Raw genomic sequence first — 18,455 nt, 5'->3', positions numbered from 1 at the left:
CTCGCTCTGGGACAGGCTGGGGCTAAGGCCCCCGTGCGCGACCTCGGTCGGAGCCCCAGGCCGTGTTCCCACGATCACCCCCTCCACAGATGAGAGGGACGTGGCTTCCCCAGGAAGTGGTGAGCTGGAGTTCGCCCGGTTCTGTCCACCTGTTGGATCCCCGAATCTTAATCATACAATAGTATTAATAATTTAATGATAGGTAGCATGTAGGGCGCTTATAATGACCCAGCATTGTCCCCAGAGTGTGCTAACTTTAGTTACCCCTCATATGGGTCACCTCATCTGGTCACCAGAGCAACCCTAGGAGGTAGGGGTTCTGGGTCACTGGCTTAGAGCAAGGAGCTCAGAGGGGCCGGAGTGAGACAAGGTCACACAGCTGATAAGTGGACGAGCGCTGATACAGCCCAGGGCTCTGGCCCCACAGGCAGGACTTACGGCCAGTCACAAAGTGGCTTCCACCTGTGGTGCCATGTTTGGGATTACCAGAGTCAGCGGCTGACCATGTCAAGGTGAGAGCTCTGTGCCAGCCCTTTGCTGTCTCCGCCACTTCAGACAGGGAGTTGAATGCCGGCAAAGGAGGAACAGGGGCTTCCAGCCAGCAGACCTGGTTTGAGTCTCACCTCTACCAGAGGCCAGCGGGAGTCCTGGGCAGATGCCCCGTCCAGCCTAAGTAACATCCGTGAAGCCAGGGCAGGAACGCAGGAAGAGCTGGCCATGTCAGGACTCGGCACGGCAACATCTCCAGGGCCTGTGTGGGCCCCCAGCAGTGGCAGCTGCCACCCAGGACAGATCAGGCACCCTTCCCCTGCAAATCACAAGTGCCGTCCCACCTGGAAAGGCACAGGCTGCCCCTCGGCTGCACCCACCTTTCAGAGGAGGTGGGGGCGTCGGGGTAGACAGACTCACCTGGCTCTGACACTTCAGGCTGTGTTTTCTGAGTCAGACACTTAACCTCGCTAAGCCTCAGTTTTTTCATCTCAACAGTGGGGCTCACCCACAAGCAAGCTCAGAAGTGATCCTACCCCGCAGCCCAGCCAACACCCCGCTGCAGCCTCACCAGAGCCCTGGGGCCACAGATCCTGCGTGATAGGAGCAGTTTGTTGCTGTAGGCACTAAAGTCCGCAGGGACCCCCGCCCCGTGGAAGGACTGCTGGTGACGAAATGGGGGAAGGTACACCAGGTGGTGCAGACTGGGGGCCGTGGCGTCAGGCCCCCTCGGGTCTCTGCATCTACCTCACCATTTGCTGGCTTCGGGTCAACCCTGGGGAGGGCACAGCCTCTCTGTGCCTCAGTTTCCTCATCTGTGAAATGCAACCTCCAGGACTGAATGAGGTCACACAGGTGAAGTGCAGAAAATGCCCTTGGGGACAGCGGTGCGTTGTCCTGGGGCAGAGCCTTTGGCACCTAGTAGTTGCTTCGTTAGCGTCCACTCCCTTTCCCGGCCGTCCCTGGAGAGTCAGCTCCTTCTTTGGAGAAAGAAACACCAGAGGTGGTGGGTCTGGCTGCACGTGGGGAGAGCAAACGATAAAGGGGGCCTGATCTTCTGGAAGGACGAGGGTGAGAGTGATCTGGCAAATGCTCTGGCAGGCTCTCTGTCCCTACAACTCCCTGAACTGCAGCTGGGGTTAGAAAGCACTGATCTTGGTGGTGTTCTTGGCTCTGCTGAGGGCTGGCTGTTTGACCTCAGGGAGGGAGCTCACTCTCTCTGAGCCCGGGTGTCCCGAGCTGTGAGTGGATCCTATGTGGACCAGATGACACACGGACTGTTGTGGCTCTGCCTTGTTCTCCCCTCCCCACCCCTGCCTGCCCTGGGAGTCCAGCCGGGAGTCCTCGGTTTCCCTAGTCTGCCTTTTCATCGGAGTCCTAGACTTTCTTGAATCAGTCATCAATCAATACAAAACCTCCAAATCCTGCTCCTAAGGACAGGCCCTGTCTGCCCACACGACTCCCTGCAGATTTCCCTTCCTCTCTCTCACTCACCCCTCCATCCCCCAATATATAAGGCCAACATCATCACCCCATTTTACAGAAGAGGAAATCGAGGCTCTGCGGGACGAGGAAACCTGCCTGGGTCACACGGCTGGGCAGTGACCCAGCCAGGCTCCAGCCTGGGCCTCTGGCTCTCCCAAGCACCACCTCCTTAGGGACCCAGGAAATGCAGCAAGACAGGGCCACAGGCGAGGTGGGGCCCAGGAGACCAGAGAGAGGAAGGGGAGGGAGGACCCCCGGGGTGTGCTGGCCACTCTGCCTTTCTGCCTGGCCTCCCAGGGCAGCCTCTGCCAGGCTGGCTCAGTGCCGCGGTAGCGTGGTCCTCTGGGCACTGGGCAGCGTGGGCAGCAACAGTCACGGCCGGGGCAGCTCTGTGGCAGGAGAGCCCGGTTAACAAGTCCGGGGAGGGGCTTCCCAGGAGGATGGAGGCACGAGTGTGTGCTCCTGGCTTGCCGGCCAGCCCTTACCCTGTGACGGACAGGACGGGCTCGGCCGACGGTCCAGACCCCAGACCGGTCCGTGCGTCCCCTCTGTGGCCCCCTACATGGTGCCATGTTGACCTGGGTCCCCTGTCCCAGCACCTCCAACAAAGTGACCCTGGGCGGCCTTCCTTCGTCAGCCTCGGTTTCCACACCTGGGCGGGGGTTCCTGGGGCAAGGAGTGGGGAAGGACAGCGAATGAAGTGGGGGTGCCGCGTGCCCAGCACAGGGAGGGCACTTACTTCTCGTTGTTTTCATTATTTCTAAAAATTTTACGTACCGTAAAGTTTACTTTATTTTGGTGTATGTACAGTTGTGCAAGTTTTACCCCTCATGTGGATTCGTGTAATCGCCCCCCGAAAATACAGAACAATCCCACCTCTCTTCAGCAAGGTCTGAGCCGCGACGTCGGGTCTTCCCCAGGAGGCGGGGCGTCCTCTGGGCTGGGGCCTCGCGTCTTGGTTCCTCCGTCAGTTCAGCTTCCGGAGCCTTTGGTGCTGTGTGGCTCCAACCCGCGGGTGCATGAACAAGACCCTCCTTGACCAGACCGTGGCCTCCCCACCCCGGATGTCCCGTCGCCCGCGGCTCAGCAGGGAGCCCGTCAGCTGGTTTACTCACAGCCCGTCACCCCTGATGATTTCTCCCCGTAATTTCCACCCACGATCCCACCTGCTCCTTGGCTGTAAACCCCGCTCGTCCGTGCTGTATTCGGAACCGAGCCCGGTTCTGCCCTCACGTCTCTCCCTGTCACAACAGTCCCGAATACAGCCTGCTTTAACCACCACTGGCTCTGGATTTTCAATGACCAGCACCACCCAGTAGCCTCGTCAGGGTCAGACCCTAACACTCGCACCGCTCTGGGGAGATCTGCCCGCTCCTTCATCTCCCAGGCACGGGAGTGGGCAGGGGCGCCTCACCCAGCAGAGGTGGCGGTTCTGCCAGCAGGGTGGTGCGTGGCGGGAGGTCCACGCGGGCCAGAATTGTTGAAGCCTGATAGAGCCGAGGGCTCTGACGGGGCCTCTCACCCCCGTTACGGAGCACCTGTGTCGCCTCATCAGATGGTCCCAGCCAGCTGCGGGGTGCACATGGGTAGCCCCATTTTTTCTTTAAAGATTGGCACCTGAGCCAATGTCTGTTGCCAATCTTCTTTTTTTTTTTTAATTTTCTTCTTCTCCCCAAAGCCCCCCAGTACGTAGCTGTATGTTTTAGTTGTGGGTCCTTCTAGTTGTGGCATGTGGGCCGCCGCCTCAGCATGGCTTGATGAGCAGTACCATGTTTGCACCCAGGATCTGAACCAGCAAAACCCTGGGCCACCCAAGTGGAGCGTGCAAACTTAACCACTCGGCCATGGGGCGGTCCCCACGTCCCCATTTTAAGGATGAGAAGAGTGAGGCCCGGAGAGGGAATGGCAGCACCAGGTTTCCTTTGCAGCTGGTCTTCTGGAAAACCAACATGCGGGACTGTCCTTGATTGGAAGGCCCAGGCTGAGGGCTCGCTAGCGTCCGTCTGTCTCTCCACCTGTCTCTCCCTCTCTCCCTCCCCCTAGCTGAGAGCAGGAAAGCAGATAGCCTGCTGTGTGGAGAGAAGGTCGGATTACTCATTATCAGCGAGATTCCCAAACCCTCCCATTTGTCCTTCACCACAGCCTGGGACAGGCCTGGAAAAAAAGGAAAAAACAATAATCAAGGTGCAGGATTCTAGTGTCCACGGAACGTCTCCTGCCTTTCTCTTCCTTCAGCCTTTCTCATCAAGGATTCCATGAGAAATGGAACCCTCATGCCCTCATGCATCCCCAGTTCTAACGAATTAACTGCCCCTCCCCCCATCCCGGGCACTTAGCATGTTCCAGCCCTGAGCATCCCCAAGAGAACCCAGAAAACAGCCCCTCGATCCTTTTCTGGGTCCTGTAGTTCAGAACTCGGCTTGAGAAAGGCTGCTGGGTTCATCTTGCACGTCCTTCCAGCGCCTCTGTTCTCCCTCCCACCCCAGCTCGCCCTCCGTGATCTCTCTAAGTCTCTGGTCTCTCCGTCTCTCTCTCTGTTTCTGTATCTCCCCTCCCCCACCTCTCTCCCTCCCTCCCTCTCTCTCTCCCTGTGCCTGTGTGATGGCCGGGGTCTCTGTCGTCTCTGTCTCTCTCTCTCTGTTTCTGTATCTCCTCTCCCCCACCTCTCTCCCTCCCTCCCTCTCTCTCTCCCTGTGCCTGTGTGATGGCCGGGGTCTCTGTCGTCTCTGTCTCTCTCTCTCTGTTTCTGTATCTCCCCTCCTCCATCTCCCTCCCTCCCTCTCTCTCTCTCTCCCTGTGCCTGTGTGATGGCCGGGGTCTCTGTCGTCTCTGTCTCTCTCTCTCTGTTTCTGTATCTCCTCTCCTCCACCTCTCTCCCTCCCTCCCTCTCTCTCTCCCTGTGCCTGTGTGATGGCCGGGGTCTCTGTCGTCTCTGTCTCTCTCAGGTCCAGTCCACAGCTGCAGTTCCTCGAATGGCTCAGGCCTGAGACTCAGCCTCTTGCTTGGCTAGCATTCCAAGAAGCCCAGCTGCCGGATCTGTGCCTGGCATTCACGGCTCCTCAGGACGGGCCCCACCAGCCTTGGCAGCCCCCTCTCCTTCTGCTGGCTCCCTGACCCTCCCTGTCGTGGCCCGGTCTCCCTCCCCAGCCCCACTCACTCCGGAAAGGCAGACAGGGCTTTGAGGAGGAAGTCGACTGTGAAAGTGACCCCAGGGACAGGAGTGGGGCAGAGGAGAGGGCCGCAGGCGGAGGGCAGCGACGACGGTGGCATTATCGAGTGGGCCACCCCTGCAGACTCCTGGGGCTTGCTCCCCCGGAGATCTATGGCGCTTTGACCCCTTGTTCTGGACTCGGCGCACTGCCCGTTGGTTCAGTGCACATGCTGCATCCTGGAAAACAGCCCAGACCCGCAGTGGACAGTCCCTGTGCTGAGGCTTGGGGGGGGGGGGGGCGGCATTCTGTCAGCTGGCAGCTTCCCAGAGATGTGGTTTGTGGCAGGACAAGCAGAACCCATGGTCTGGGGGTCAATGTCACACATTCCTTGATGCAAAATGGGACCCTTGGTCTGAGACCTCTTCCTCAGGAGGCCTCCCAACACTGACGGCTTGGGGGTTTTAGGGTGTCATAAACAACAAAAAACTCAAGTCCAAGTGGCTCAAATAAGGGCTTCTTTGGCTCATGGACCTGGAAGTCCAGAGGTAGATGGGCCTCAGGTTTGGCTCGATCCAGGGGCTCTGGCCCCACTTCTCCACGATTTCCTCTCGGTGCTGGCTTCCTTCTCAGGTTGTCAGTGTGGAAACAAAATTGCAACAGCTGTCAGTGGTGTACATCCAGACCAGGAGACAGGGGATCTTCTCTCCTAAACGGGAGGAGCATCCTCTCCAGCATTCCTCAGCAAGCCACCACTCACATCCCATTGCTCTGAACTGGGTCGTATGCCGTTCCTGGAGAAAGTCCTGTGTCCAGGGAATGCTGGCTGCTGTCTGGTGTAGCTGATCTTTGTCTCCAGGGGGATGGGGTCACCCTTAGACCCGTCAGAACCTTCGGAGCTGGGGCCAGCTTACTGGGAAGTCCGTGGGGGACTTCTTACTGGGGCCACATGGCGGAGGGATGGTGGCCTCTGAACGGAAACTCGGATGCTGTGCAAAAGCAGGAAGCAAGGGAAATGGGAGTTAGGCAGACACCTATCAGGACACAGAGACTAAGGAGTCCCTGACTGGCTGCGCCCCCCCTCCACTCTCACATGCTTAATTAGATCATGACTACAAACCATACAGCCTCAAATACCTCAAATACCAGGAAGGGGCGGGGGATGGTTAGAGACGGCGTACGGAGTCGTCCCCTCCTTCCTCTCCCTTGGCGCTGGCTGAAGGCAGGTGCTGGGGTGCTCTTTGCTGAGGGCATCCTCTGGCCGCCTGTCCTGGGCTGGGCGTCCAGGCTGGGGCGGTGGAGGATTTAGCGCTCCTTGGTGTGTGCCCGCAGGGAGAGTACCCCACCACCAGGGGGCGGTGCAGTGAAGAGACTGATGGTCCTGAGACGCATGGACGACAGCACCTTTTTCTGTGAAATTATGTGTCACCTTTCTGTTAAAAAACGTGCTTCTTCATTGATACAACTAAGTTCCTTCTAGGAAACATTTGCTCATCACCTACCTCGTGCCAGGTCCCCTGTGCCCTGGACCCACAGGAAGCCACCAGGCCCCTGAGTCCAGCCACACAAAGGGACAGAATGGGAGGGAGGGTGGGAGAAGCCGCCCCCGGGATGCTCCCTGCGTTCGCTGTGGGCTGCAGGGGAAGCCAGGCTCGCCTCCCACATGGGACCCAGAGAGGCAGGTTCCTGAGTCTCAGGGTTCAGAATGACTGACTTCATTTAACGCTGTGGATACAGGGCATCATGTCACTGACCAGTCCTCTCCCTGCTGGCGCCGAGGGGCTGCCCTCCGCTGGGTCCCCACCATGGTGGGAATTGGGAGCTTGACCTCAGCCCCAGCTTCCTTGGACTCTTCTCTGCGAAGATCTCCTTATCCCCCACTTTCTCATTTGCTGTTTTCCAAATCTTTCTGCACTAAGGTTTTCTTTGTAAGACACCCCGAATACTCTTTCGAACAGGAAAGGTTGTACCATTCGATTTTCTAATGGTCCAGGAACGGAGTTAAAACGTTAGATCAAGCATGGTCCCCTGCCTGGATTGTCGGGCCCCCTCCTCCACTGTCCCCTTCCTCCGCTCCCTCTGGATCTCAGCTTTTCTCCGAGGAGCCCACAGTGTCCAAAGCTCACCATCTAGTGAGGGAGATGGACAACGACACAGTAACCACATTCCCATGGGACCAGGCCTGCAATCAGGGGGAGCCCAGGACCCGGAGGAACCCAGGGGAATACCCAGCTCAGCTCAGGGGTGAGGGAGGGCTTCCCAGAAGAGGCGATGCCTGGACTGATTCTCCAGGTTCAGGAAGGCGTTGGGCAGGCAGAGGAGCGGGGGGAGGCCTTTGAGTGGAGGAGCAGGGCCCCAGGTCCAGAGGTGAGAGGCGGGGGATGGGCGCAGGGCCGGGGGGTGAGTCAGGCGGGCTGTGGAGCATTTCCAGACTCTCTGCTGGACCCGTGACCCACTGGGGCCCGAGGCAAAGGGGCTGCCCCACGAGGGGTTGGGTACACTGCTCAGGAACAGAGCCGAGCCCTTTCCCTCTCTGCCTCCACGAAGGTAGACACAAGGCCCGTCACTTCCCTGGCACCAGCCTGCCGTGGAGACACCCTGAGCTGTCCTGACTCCCGCGCCTGCACCCTCTCTTTTTGCAGGAGCGCTGGCTCCTCGCTCACTCGGGAAGTATTTATTGAACACCTAGATGCCAAACACTGCGTCTGGGTCTATGAAGCCGGCAAACAAGATGCACGGAGTCCCTGTCCTCATAGAGCCTGCAGTCCGCTGGGGGGGGGGGGGGTGTCGCACACACTTGCATGTGCGTGCACACATAAAATATACACATGCATACACACAGCACACACACATGCATGCGCACATATACAAACATGCACATGCACACACACAATTACGTGTCCGAAGTGGGATCAAGGAAGGGTGAGGACGGGAGGAAAGATTATGACGGGGAACTCTAATTCAGATGGGAGTGTGGGGTCCCACAGAGCCCCTCCAAGTAAAGCAATGATAATCTGAGATCTGAAGGAACAGGGGGACCCGTCAGGTGAAGGATGGGGTCAGAGATTCCAGGCAGGGAGACAGATGTGGAAAGGCCGAGGCAGCAGCAAGCTGGCTGAGTTCAAGGGTCTGAAGGGGGACTGAGAGCGGAGGAGACTGGAGGGAGATTGGCTGGCAAGGAGGTGCAGGGCAGCCACGTAGGGCTGCGAGGTCACGGAGGGTGTGCTGAGGATGCTACAATGAGAGCAGCGGGAAGCCGCCCGCGAGGGTTCGAGCAGGGGAGCGCCAGGGTCTCGTTTGCTTGGATTTAGCAGATGCCCCTGGCTGGGGGGGAAGGGACTGAGTGGGGGCCAGGAGCAGGAAGAGCAGGAGGAGACAGCTGTGACTGTCCAGGTGAGAGAGGGCTCAGGCCAGGGCCTCTCGGAGGAGCTGGGCATAAACAGGAGGATTTGGAGGCAGGACCTGGTGCTGGACAGACATGAAGGGGCAGGGAGGGAGGCCCCAGAGGCATTCTTGTCAGGGAGAACAGTGCGGTGGCTGGAGGGGCCATTTCCGGAACCGGGAGAAGCTGGGAGTTGCTGAGGACCAAATTGGCTCGAGGTCTGTGGTCGCGGTGCCTGGAAGCCTAGGGAAGTTATGGCTTTGGAAGTTGTATCAGTCTGGGTTCTCCAGAGGAACAGAGCCAGTAGGATGGATGGAGGATGGAAGGACGGATAATGGACAGACGATGGATGGTAGATGGATGACAGAAGGACAGAAGGAAGAATGAATGGAAGGATGGACGGACAGAGAGGGAGGTAGGTAGGTGAGTGGGTGGGTGGGTAGATAGGGTTTATTTTAAGGAATCGGCTTATGGGATTGCGGGGTCTGTCAAGTCTGACATCTGTAGGGCAGGGGCCAGGCTGGAGGCTCAGGCAGGAGCTGACACTGCCATCTTGAGGCAGACTTCCTTCTCTGGGAAAACTCATTTTTGGTCTTAAGGCCTTTAAAGGACTGGATGAGGCCCCCACGTTAGAAGGTAACCTGCCCTACTCAAGTCAACTGATAACGGATGCTCACCACATCCAGAAAGGACCTCAGAGCAACATTGAGACAGCGTTTGTTGATTGCCTGGGGACTGCAGCCTGGCCGAGTTGACACATGAAGCTGACCATGGCAGAAGTGGTCAGCACAGAAGTGGCTTCCTCACTGTGAGGGTGTCGGTTTACCCGGGAAGGGGGACAGCTCCACAGAGAGGATCCCAAGACCCCCGAAGACGGGATCAGGGAGGGAGAAGCCAATGAAGGCACTGGGAGAGGTCCGAGCAGGAGACGGGGGAGGCTCAGGAAGGTGGTTCACGTGGGACCTGCGGAGACAGCGAATCGGCTAAATGCAGAGGATCATCCGCTGGACAGAGTCACACAGCGGGTCTCAAGGTGTGACCAGCAGCCGTGGGCGGGGGTGGGAGGCAGCAGGCCTAACTGAATGCTTCTGAGTGAACGAGAGGCAAGGTCACACAGACAGCCAGCGTAGACTCTTCTTTCAAGAAACATGACTGAGAAGGTCTTGGGGTGAAGGGCAGGGTTAGTCTTGGGGGCACTGTTTTGTTTTTAACGTGGAGATGCTAGAACATGCATCTTCTAGCTTCCCCCGGCCCGTGGTGTTGGCATTACCATTGACCCACGCAGTCCTGCTCTCTGCTCCCAGCAGCTTGGTCACAGCCCCAGCAAGGGATTCCCGTGGAGACTGCCGTGTGCTAGTCATCAGAGGGACCCGGCCCTCCGCAGCCAGCCTCTCCTCACCCGCTGACTTCTGCACGTCGCTTAGCCTTAGTCAGTCTAAGGTCCCTCGTCCATAAAACCAGGTGGTACTCACTGGCAGGTCCTCAAAGCCACGCTGGGACAAGAGGCGCCATGGGAAAAGCACCTGGTAAATTAGGAAGGCGGGGCTCATGATTAATCTTCCTCAAAGTGCATCCCTTTACCACACAGCTTCAGGGAGCGCACTTCTCGTGCGGGACCTCTCCCCACCCCAGGAGACGCAACTGTGCACACACGCAAAGCGGGTCCATAAAGTGTTCAGGGGTGACAGCTGCCTGGCCTTGACGGGCCTGGGCGTCTGGTGGCCACAGGGGACCAGAGGCTTGGAACCACGGCATGGGGCTTCAGACAGGACCCTTCCATCCGCCCAGGACAAGAGCTGGTCTCACTGTCAGGGGCGACTGCCTCTGAGTGCACTGTGGGGCTGGGTGCCCACATTGTCATGGACAAGTGGGGACATGGGGAATTGGGGTCAGGTGGCTGGGAGAGTCCAGTGGATTCCAGCCGGCTGGGGACCTGGTTCCCTGTGTGACCCTGTCTCTCTGGGCCTCCGTTTTCTTCTCTCCACCCGGGAGCCCCAGGACCTACAGCTTTCCTCCCAGGCCCTGGGGAGGTGGGGATACTGGGTTGAATTGCGCCCCTAAAAGAATACGCTCAAGTCCCAACCCCCGGACCCGTGAAGGTGACCTGAATGGGAAACGGGGTCTTCTTAGAGGTAACCAGTTGAGATGAGGTCATGCTGGAGTGGGACGGGCCCTAAATCCAAGGACTGGTGTCCTGATGAGAGAGGAGAGAGACACAGGGAGGAGCATTCACGTGACCACAGTGACAGGGTTTGGAGTGAAGCAGCCACGGGTCCAGGAACACCAAGACCGGCTGGGAGCCCCCAGAAGCTGGGAGAGAGACAAGGCAGGGTCCCCCTAGGTACTCGGGGTGCCCCGCCCTGCCAGCACTTTAATTCCAGATGTCTGGCCTCCAAAACAGCAGGAGAACAAATTTCTGACGTTTAAGCCCCCAGTTTGTGGTACTTTGCTATGCGGCCCCAGGACCCTATTCCACCTGCATGCTCTTGTCGCTCCTCGAGGGCTCAGACCAGCTCTTCTTCATCTCTTGTTTCCCACAGGGCCTGGTATACAGTAGGTGCTCAATAAATGAATCACTCCACCTCCCAGCCTGCTCTTCTCCCTTGCTGTCTATTTCTCTCACATCCTCCTGGCTCTCCTTGTCTGCTTCTGCTGCACAGGCACAAAATTTAATCAGAGGAAAGGCTTTCTGGTCACGAGCCAAAAGTCCGCGTCTTACACAGAGCAAGCCCCTTCCAAAGTCGGGCCTGTGCGTTCTGCGGGTGAGGTTCTCCATCTCCTGTAATGAACCATCTCTCGGGATTTTTCTGTGATGGCAAAACGTTGCCAAGTCTGCAGACCACTTAGAGGCAACGGGGTAGCTGAGATTACGGAACAGGCGCGGCTGCTACACAGGACCCACGCGCGTCCAGCCTGGGCCAGCCCAGTCGCCCTTCCCATCTGCCTGGGGAGCTCAAGTGCGCTGCCAGGGTGTGGCGGTGAGGCTGGCTCTGAATCAGCGAATCACCCAGGTGTGTGGACCTGCACTGGAGAGCGCGAGGCTCTGGGATGTGAGTCTCATGTTATTTTTACGCCTGGTTTCATATGGCATAGTTTTAAATTATTGAGTAGTTGGAAAGATCTCACAATGAAATCATATTTCATTTGTTTCTCCATTTGGCTGTGAAAGAAATCAATTCCCAGGCTGTATTTGGAGGTGAAGGAAGGACAAAGAAACCTGCAGCTTTGGTGAGAGGATGCCTGGAGGTGCCCAGGGGTCACCCAGGGCCTCTGGATGTGTCTGCTGCCACGGGCCACAGCGTGCCTGCGACTGCGGGCTTCTGCACGCTGGGTTTTCAGGGCGACACCTTTCTAGATCAGGTCCCAGGTGAGCCCAGCCACACTGTGCACTCTCTGTAGTAGAAGCAATTTCTAGGACAACTGAGCGGTCCCAGGGTGAGGTCAGGAATGTTGGGAAGGGGCTCAAGGGTCTGACCTTCTTCCTTTTGGTTTTCTGAGTGAGAAGGGTCAAAGGGAACATTGGCGGGGTGCACGCTGACCCCACAGTTCAGGGGCTACTCTCCTCTGCGCTGGAGACCCTGAGATGCACTGGAGACCTTAGAATGCACTGGAGATGCCAGGATGCCAAGGAGACCCCAGGATGCCCTGGAGACCCTAGGAAGCGCTGGAGGCCCCAGGATGCCCTGGAGACCCTAGGATGCGCTGGAGGCCCCAGGATGCCCTGGAGACCCTGGGATTTGCTGGAGACCCCGAGATGTGCTGGAGGCCCCTTGATGAGCTGGATCTAGCCTTGCCTGGGAGGGCTGACATCTGCTGAGGGAGCCAGGCAAGAGACAAATGGAGAGAGTATAGAGTGATGTGGCAGTGACAGTCAAGGCCTTGGGAGCAAAGGTGGTGCCCGGCTGAGCTGAGGGGTTGGAGCGGGGGCTTCTCCAAGGAGGGACTCTGGAGTGGAGTCCTGAGGTGGAGGCTGAGCTATCCAGGTTTGGGGGGCGGGGGCAGAGGGCCCAGCAGGGTTTGGATCTAGTGGGGTGGGTTCCTCTGAGCTGTGCTCCTCATTCTCGGCTCAGCCCTCAGCCTCCTCACTTGGCCTCCCCGTGCTCCCAGGAGGTGACGACAGATCCAGGAGGGCCATTGTGCCAAAGCCCATGGGCTCTCCCTGCAGAAGGGCCTGGGGGCGCCTGTGGCTCTTCCTCTGGGGCGTAGATTGCGTTTGGGTAAGCTGATGCCTTAATTTCCCATCTGTACAATGGGGATGATGATGACGATGATAATCATAATGATAATAACAGAGGGTGCTCTGGCACAGGGCGGCCCCAGGACACGGCAGCCCTGGAGGTGCCTGCTTGCCTCACCTGGCTTGGCCCTGGCCGTGCATCCTCCTCGGGAGCAGTTCCACGCTTGCCCTTGGCTCCCTCCACTGGAACGTGAGGGCAGCCCCACTGGGGGTTAGCCTAACCCCCCATCCAGGCTCTTCTGCCCCAGATGAGCAGGCCCCTGACACCTGGGTCGCTGGTCCCTCCCCCTCCCAGCTCCTCCTGCGCCAGCCTCAAGAAACCTGACATAAATCCCCGCCTGAGCCAGAACGTGAGGGGTCGGCACGGGGCCCGCCCCTGCCCTCCCGGTCCCACCGCACCGTTCAACACTTCCCAAGGCCTTCATGCCCCCACAACGGCAAGAGACATTTTTAGGACAAATGACCCTAATTTTGAAGCAATTTGCAGGCCCACAGAGCAGTGACAGGGGCTTGTCCTTGTCACGGGGGCATTTATCACAAGAAGAGTCTTTCCCTGCAGGTCACTGGACTCATTTCTTAGGACTCCTCACCTGGTGCAGCCCCCACGGGAAAAATAGCCCCAGAGACCCACCATGAACGGCGGTGCATTTAACCTGAGCAGGTGGGTATATACTTAGCACACGTTTGCGAAAGCTCATATTTCCATTTATTTCCTTTTTTGTGTTTTATGATCACCTCTGAGTTACCAGGAAAGGAGCCCCACATGTACACCTCGGTGCCCACGGGAGAGCAGAGCGCAGCTGAGGAAGACAGACCCTGGAACCAAGCTGGCCACGGGTCTGGATCTGCCTCCCCATCCTCCGCTCCCTCCATCACTGGAACAACCCACATCCCATAACAAGTGCTGAGGACACTTAGAAGAGGTGGGTGGGGTGGAGCCCCGTGTTTCCCCCAGGTCCCACCCTCCTCTCCTGGCCTCCTGAGCTTCTGGCCCCTGCCTGCTGGCACAGGGCACGTCCTCCTTTATGACCCAGGCGCTTGGGCATCTCAGCCCCGTTACACCACTCTCCCCCCGGTGCCCAGGTTTGGACACGGAGAGCACAGGCCACAAAGCAGGGGGAAGGTGGAGGTGCCCCGCTCTGAGGGCCTCCTAATCCCAAAGGTGGCCGGGGAGCACAGGAGGCAGGCCCAGCGCCCAAGGCCTGTGCCCAGAGGGAGGAAGGCCGCCAGCGCTGCAGGCTGGAGGCTCCTGCCAGCCAGGGTCCTAGTGTGCAGGTCCCGTGGAAAGCTCCACCCCTCTGTGCTTCCCAAGTAGGGCCTGGCCCAGTCTCGGCCCCTCTCCAAGCCTGTAGGGTAGAAGCCCACTGCCCTACTTCCAGGGGCGTCAGGATTAAACCAATTGAAACATTTGGCAGGACATAAGGCAGAGGCATGTGCATCCAGGGCGGGCATGGAGCCGGGTGGAGGGGCCAGCAGGGCCGCTGCCTGGGGCACCCACCTGTGAGGGGCTTGAAGGGAACCCCCAGTGAAAGGAGATGGGGGATAACCCAACGGGACCGTTTGATGAGTGCTTTAGGTATGGGGCACCCTGAGGAGCCCTGTCTGCAGGAGAGGCCTGGGTGATGCAGGGTGTCCCCTCTGTCTGCAGGTGTGGCCCGGGCAGGAGGACGATGGTGGGAGGCAGCAAGGGCCGCCCCTCCCCGCCTCCTGCTCCTCCTCCTGCACCTGGACCAGCCAGCCAGCTCTCCTGAACGCACTCTTAACAAACACTGAAAGGATCTTGGTTTGACTGTTAGCCTGTCTGGGGCCTCCTTGTGTCAAGGGGCTCCTCGAAGGCCCTCTGACACCCCCTCCCCCAGGGTCTGCTCGAAAAGCAGGTGGCAGCATTTTCTACAATGGATCCTGTGACTCGCGAAACAAATTCTTGTCTGTTTTCTTCACAAGAACAGTGCCCAGTACACTGGGGATGTTCTGTAAATGTTGATGGATGGATAAATGAAAGACCAGTGAGAAAAGGCAGCAGTCTCCGAGGGGAAGCAAGGGCACATCTTGCTCCCTGGTCGGTTTCAATAACAACATTATAATAATAGCCATCACTTCCGGAGCCCTCACTTCTCGTCGGGCGCTCTGCAGGGTTTACTCGCATCACCCATTCAGTCCTCTAACAGCCCTATGGGGCAGGTGCTGGGGTTGGAAGGATAAGGAAATAGGCACAGAGAGAGCAGGCTAGTTGCCCAAGGTCACCCCTTTTGCAGCACTGGGGTGGGAACCAAAGTCTGGCTCAGTCTCCCCAAATCGACGCCCCTCAACAGACGCCCGGGAGGAAGCAGCGAGCAGCCCGGCCCACTGGCAGTTCACCCTGCTGGGAGCCGGCCGAGTGAGGGCAGAGGGGTGGTGGCTCGGCTACAGGACACCCGGCTGGAGCCCCTCCCTTGCCACTAACCTGCCTGGTGACTCTGGGCAGGACCTCCTTCGGCCTTAGGTTCTGCCCTCATGAAAGAATGTGCTGGAACCACATGACCCTGAGGTCCCTCCAAGCCGAGGACTGCTGTGACTCCCCAGCGCCCGCCCCATTTGAAGGTGGTTGCTCGGAGAGGCGGGACTGGCTCCACAGGGAGGCCTAGGCGGCCACACAGCAGGCTAAGCTCTGGGACCGGCCAGGAACTGGGCCACTATGTCCACCCTCTGACTCACAGGGACTCGGAAGCAAGTGCCGGTCCCCACCTCCCTGTGGGGAGCTTCCTAAAGAGGACAAAGGGTCCCAGAGGTGCTCAGGCCTGCCTCCCAGGGTGATGGTCCGGAGGGGCCAGGTGCTGAGTGTCAGCCCCTCTCTCCTTCCCTCCAACCTTCTCTTCTTTTACTCAACAGGTATTTGTATCGCACCCACTCTGTGCCAGGCCCTATGTAAGGCACTGAGAGTAATACTAATAGCAGGATAACATCAAAAATATTTATTGATCTCAGCTCACGCTGGGGCACAGCATGCATCAGCTGGTGCAATCCTCAACACTGAGCACTGAGACAGAGGTTTCTTGCACCAGCAGATGGAGAAACCAGGCTCCCCACCAGGCAGGCGGTCAGACCCCTAGGGCCTCTACCCCTACTGGTCCCATCTGCCCTGCCAGGACTAACAACCCAAATTGAATGCTCTCCGCCAGCTGTGGATCCTTCACCCAGCCACGTCACAGATGGGGCCCCCATGCCCACAGACAAAGGGATTTGCTCAAGGTCCCACGGCTGAGAGCGGGAGCTGGGTGGGAAACAGGATATCTGACCCCTTCTAGTGCTCCTTCCATCATATAACACCTGCGTTCTGGGCACAAGGCCCCAGTGGGCAGGCGTTGGAACCCTGCAGCTGCAGACCAGCCACCCAGCCAAGGCTTCTGGGTTTCTAGGGTGTGTGTGGCTGAGACCGTGTGGCTGAGGCCGACTGGCCTTGCCCATGGCTACTTCTCCAAGACTTCAGCTCTCCCCAGGAGCCACTGTCCTCTGGCCTCGCTCCTGGCCGCTCTTCAGGGTAGAGGGACGCTGCTAGGGGCCAGGGTAGAATATTTGCCCCTACCTCAGTATTCCATGCAGACTCCACATTTTCTGCCGCCAGCCCTCGTCCCTGTTGACAGCATCTCCAAATAGCCCCGGCCCCTCCTCCCTATGCAGCACCAGGTCGGGGAGATTCTGCCTCCTGAATGCTCCTCCAGCCAGGCCCTCTGCACCCCTACAGCCCAGCATTTGTCAGTACCAGGCACCCAGGGGGATCAGCCTGCTCCCACCCAGGGGCCTTCCCTCTCGTGTACCCGGACCCACGCCCTGTGCTGGGCACCTGACGTCACAGAGGGCAGTCGGTCACAGCGGGGGCTGGGCCCGGACTGCCCTGGCGTGGGACGCGCCCCCTCCCCGGGCGCCAGTCGAGCCAGACCAAGGCGCCAGCCGGGGCGGCGCGCCAGAGCCTGGGGTGTGCGGCCTTAGACCTGGAGTCAGGAGCCCCGTGCCCGAATCCTACCCTGCTCACGAGGGGAAAGGCAATCCTGCGCGCCCTTGCCCCCGCCTCAGTTTCCCTCTGCAAACCGGGCAAACAGAGGGTTGGCCCAGAGGGTCTTGCAGCCGCCTGTAGCTCCACGCCTCAACAAGAGCTGCACTAAGCTCGCTTTTCCCTCGGCCGCCTTCCTCTCCGCTCCAGAGCTCCCGAGAGCCCCAGGCCGCCAGCCAGGCCGCGGCGACAGCTCCGCAGGGACCCACGAGCGGCTGCGGGGGGCCGGAGCGGCGTGGCCCTCCCGCGCTTGCGCGGGCCGCACAACCTGCTGGGACTTGTAGTCCGTCCATGGGGCGGCTGGGGCGCGAAGGCGGAGCGGCGGGGGCGCGGCGCCTACACTTCCCAGGGTGCGCCCCGCCCGCAGCCCGGCGGGGGCCGGGCGGGGCGGGGCCGCCCTGGGGGCGGGGCAGGCGGGGGCGGGGCTGGCGGGGCGGGGCCGGCGCGCACAGGGGCTGCGGCGGCGCTGCGGGCGGGCGCGGACCTGCCGACCCGCGGGCTGGCGGGCGGAAGATCGCGCGGGCAGGCGTGCACCTGCGGGCAGGAGCGACGGGCGGCAGCAGCGCCGGACGGCCCGACTCCGAGCTGTCGCTGAGATGAGTGCAGGTGAGTGCGGGGACCGAGAGACCGGCGCGTCCCCAAGCAGGATCGCGGCGCAGCAAGGGCTGGGGGTGCTGCACCTGCAGCACAGCGGAGAATCGCGCAGCGGCTCCACCCAACTTTTGCTCCAGGGTCTGGCAGTCCCGAGGGTCCGGCGCAGCCCCCTGCCCCTGCGCTCCAAACGCGTAGCTCTGCAGCGCGGGCTGGGGACCCCTTTCTACTGCGCCGGCCGAAGGTGGCTGCGTGCGCTGTCTGGAACGCGTCACTCCTTAGCTTCTCACTGGGGTCGGGGGTCGCCGCAGGCTGCAGGAGGCGGCCCCGGTCCGGCCGATGGGCGCGGAGCCGCCCAGACCCTGCCACGGAGAAGTGGGATGACATGGGGGCTTTGCGGCAGGGGGCTCCGCCCTTGGAGGCTCCCCCAGCGCCTGGATGAGGGGCGTCAAGCAGACCCCCGGGCCCTTGGCTCGCCCGCGGCAGGTTTGGGGACACGGAGCCAGCAGGTGTGTGGGCCCCGCCCGGATCTCCGCGCCTGGTCTCAGGCCCCTCACCCCTGCGCATCCCCACTGCTGCCTCTCCCGCCGCACCCACTGGATCTGACAGCCTCTGTGCGGCGCTGGAAAATCCCACATCGCCACCAGCCAGCCGCGCCTAGTGCGCTTGGGGAAACTGAGATCTACAGGGGGGAGGCCTCGGCGGATGAGAGACTGGAGTGCACCCGAGAGCCCCTGTTTTGAAGTCCCCTGAGCCTCGGCACTGGGCCAGAGCTTGTCGGTACATTCCCTGGCAGGGAGGGGCCGTCGCTCCATTTTTCAGGGTGCGACCGAGGCTCACCAGGCTTGGCTCACCAGGCTTGTGTCACTTGCTCAGCTGGTCCAGTGGGGCGGGATTCGAACCTGGCGCTTCCTGACTCCTGTGCTGGTTCCTCTGAGCCTGTCTCACCACAGACTGCAGTATGGTCCTTGGCCATGGTGCAGAAACCAGTGGGGACAGCTGCTTTCCCAGGGGGGAAATTGGACTGGGGAGGGATTGTGCATTTAATGAGCACTTACTGTGTGCTCTCGGCCTGGTGGAGGAGGCTGTGTTTCC

At 59.8% G+C, this 18,455-nt stretch overlaps 1 protein-coding gene across 17 annotated transcripts in view; it reads left to right on the top strand.

Moving 5' to 3' along the window:
* The first annotated feature begins 17,205 nt into the window (after positions 1-17,205).
* The window catches only part of ABLIM2 (actin binding LIM protein family member 2), a 156,863-nt gene continuing 155,613 nt past the window's right edge, over positions 17,206-18,455 (top strand). For 7 of the 17 annotated variants that reach the window (XM_070613387.1, XM_070613373.1, XM_070613397.1 and 4 more), the window contains exon 1: positions 17,220-17,375. In XM_070613387.1, the coding sequence (XP_070469488.1) occupies positions 17,366-17,375 (10 nt within the window). In that variant the 5' untranslated portion in view covers positions 17,220-17,365. Of the gene's footprint in view, positions 17,376-18,455 lie in introns of all 17 variants that reach the window. The other 10 variants (XM_070613404.1, XM_070613403.1, XM_070613377.1 and 7 more) reach the window with 3 other exon arrangements.

The sequence above is a fragment of the Equus przewalskii genome, chromosome 3 (assembly GCF_037783145.1).
Source record: "Equus przewalskii isolate Varuska chromosome 3, EquPr2, whole genome shotgun sequence".
In the NCBI taxonomy this organism is placed as follows: Eukaryota; Metazoa; Chordata; class Mammalia; order Perissodactyla; family Equidae; genus Equus; species Equus przewalskii.
Note: the sequence above shows the minus strand (reverse complement) of the source record. Positions and strands in the feature narration are given on the sequence as shown.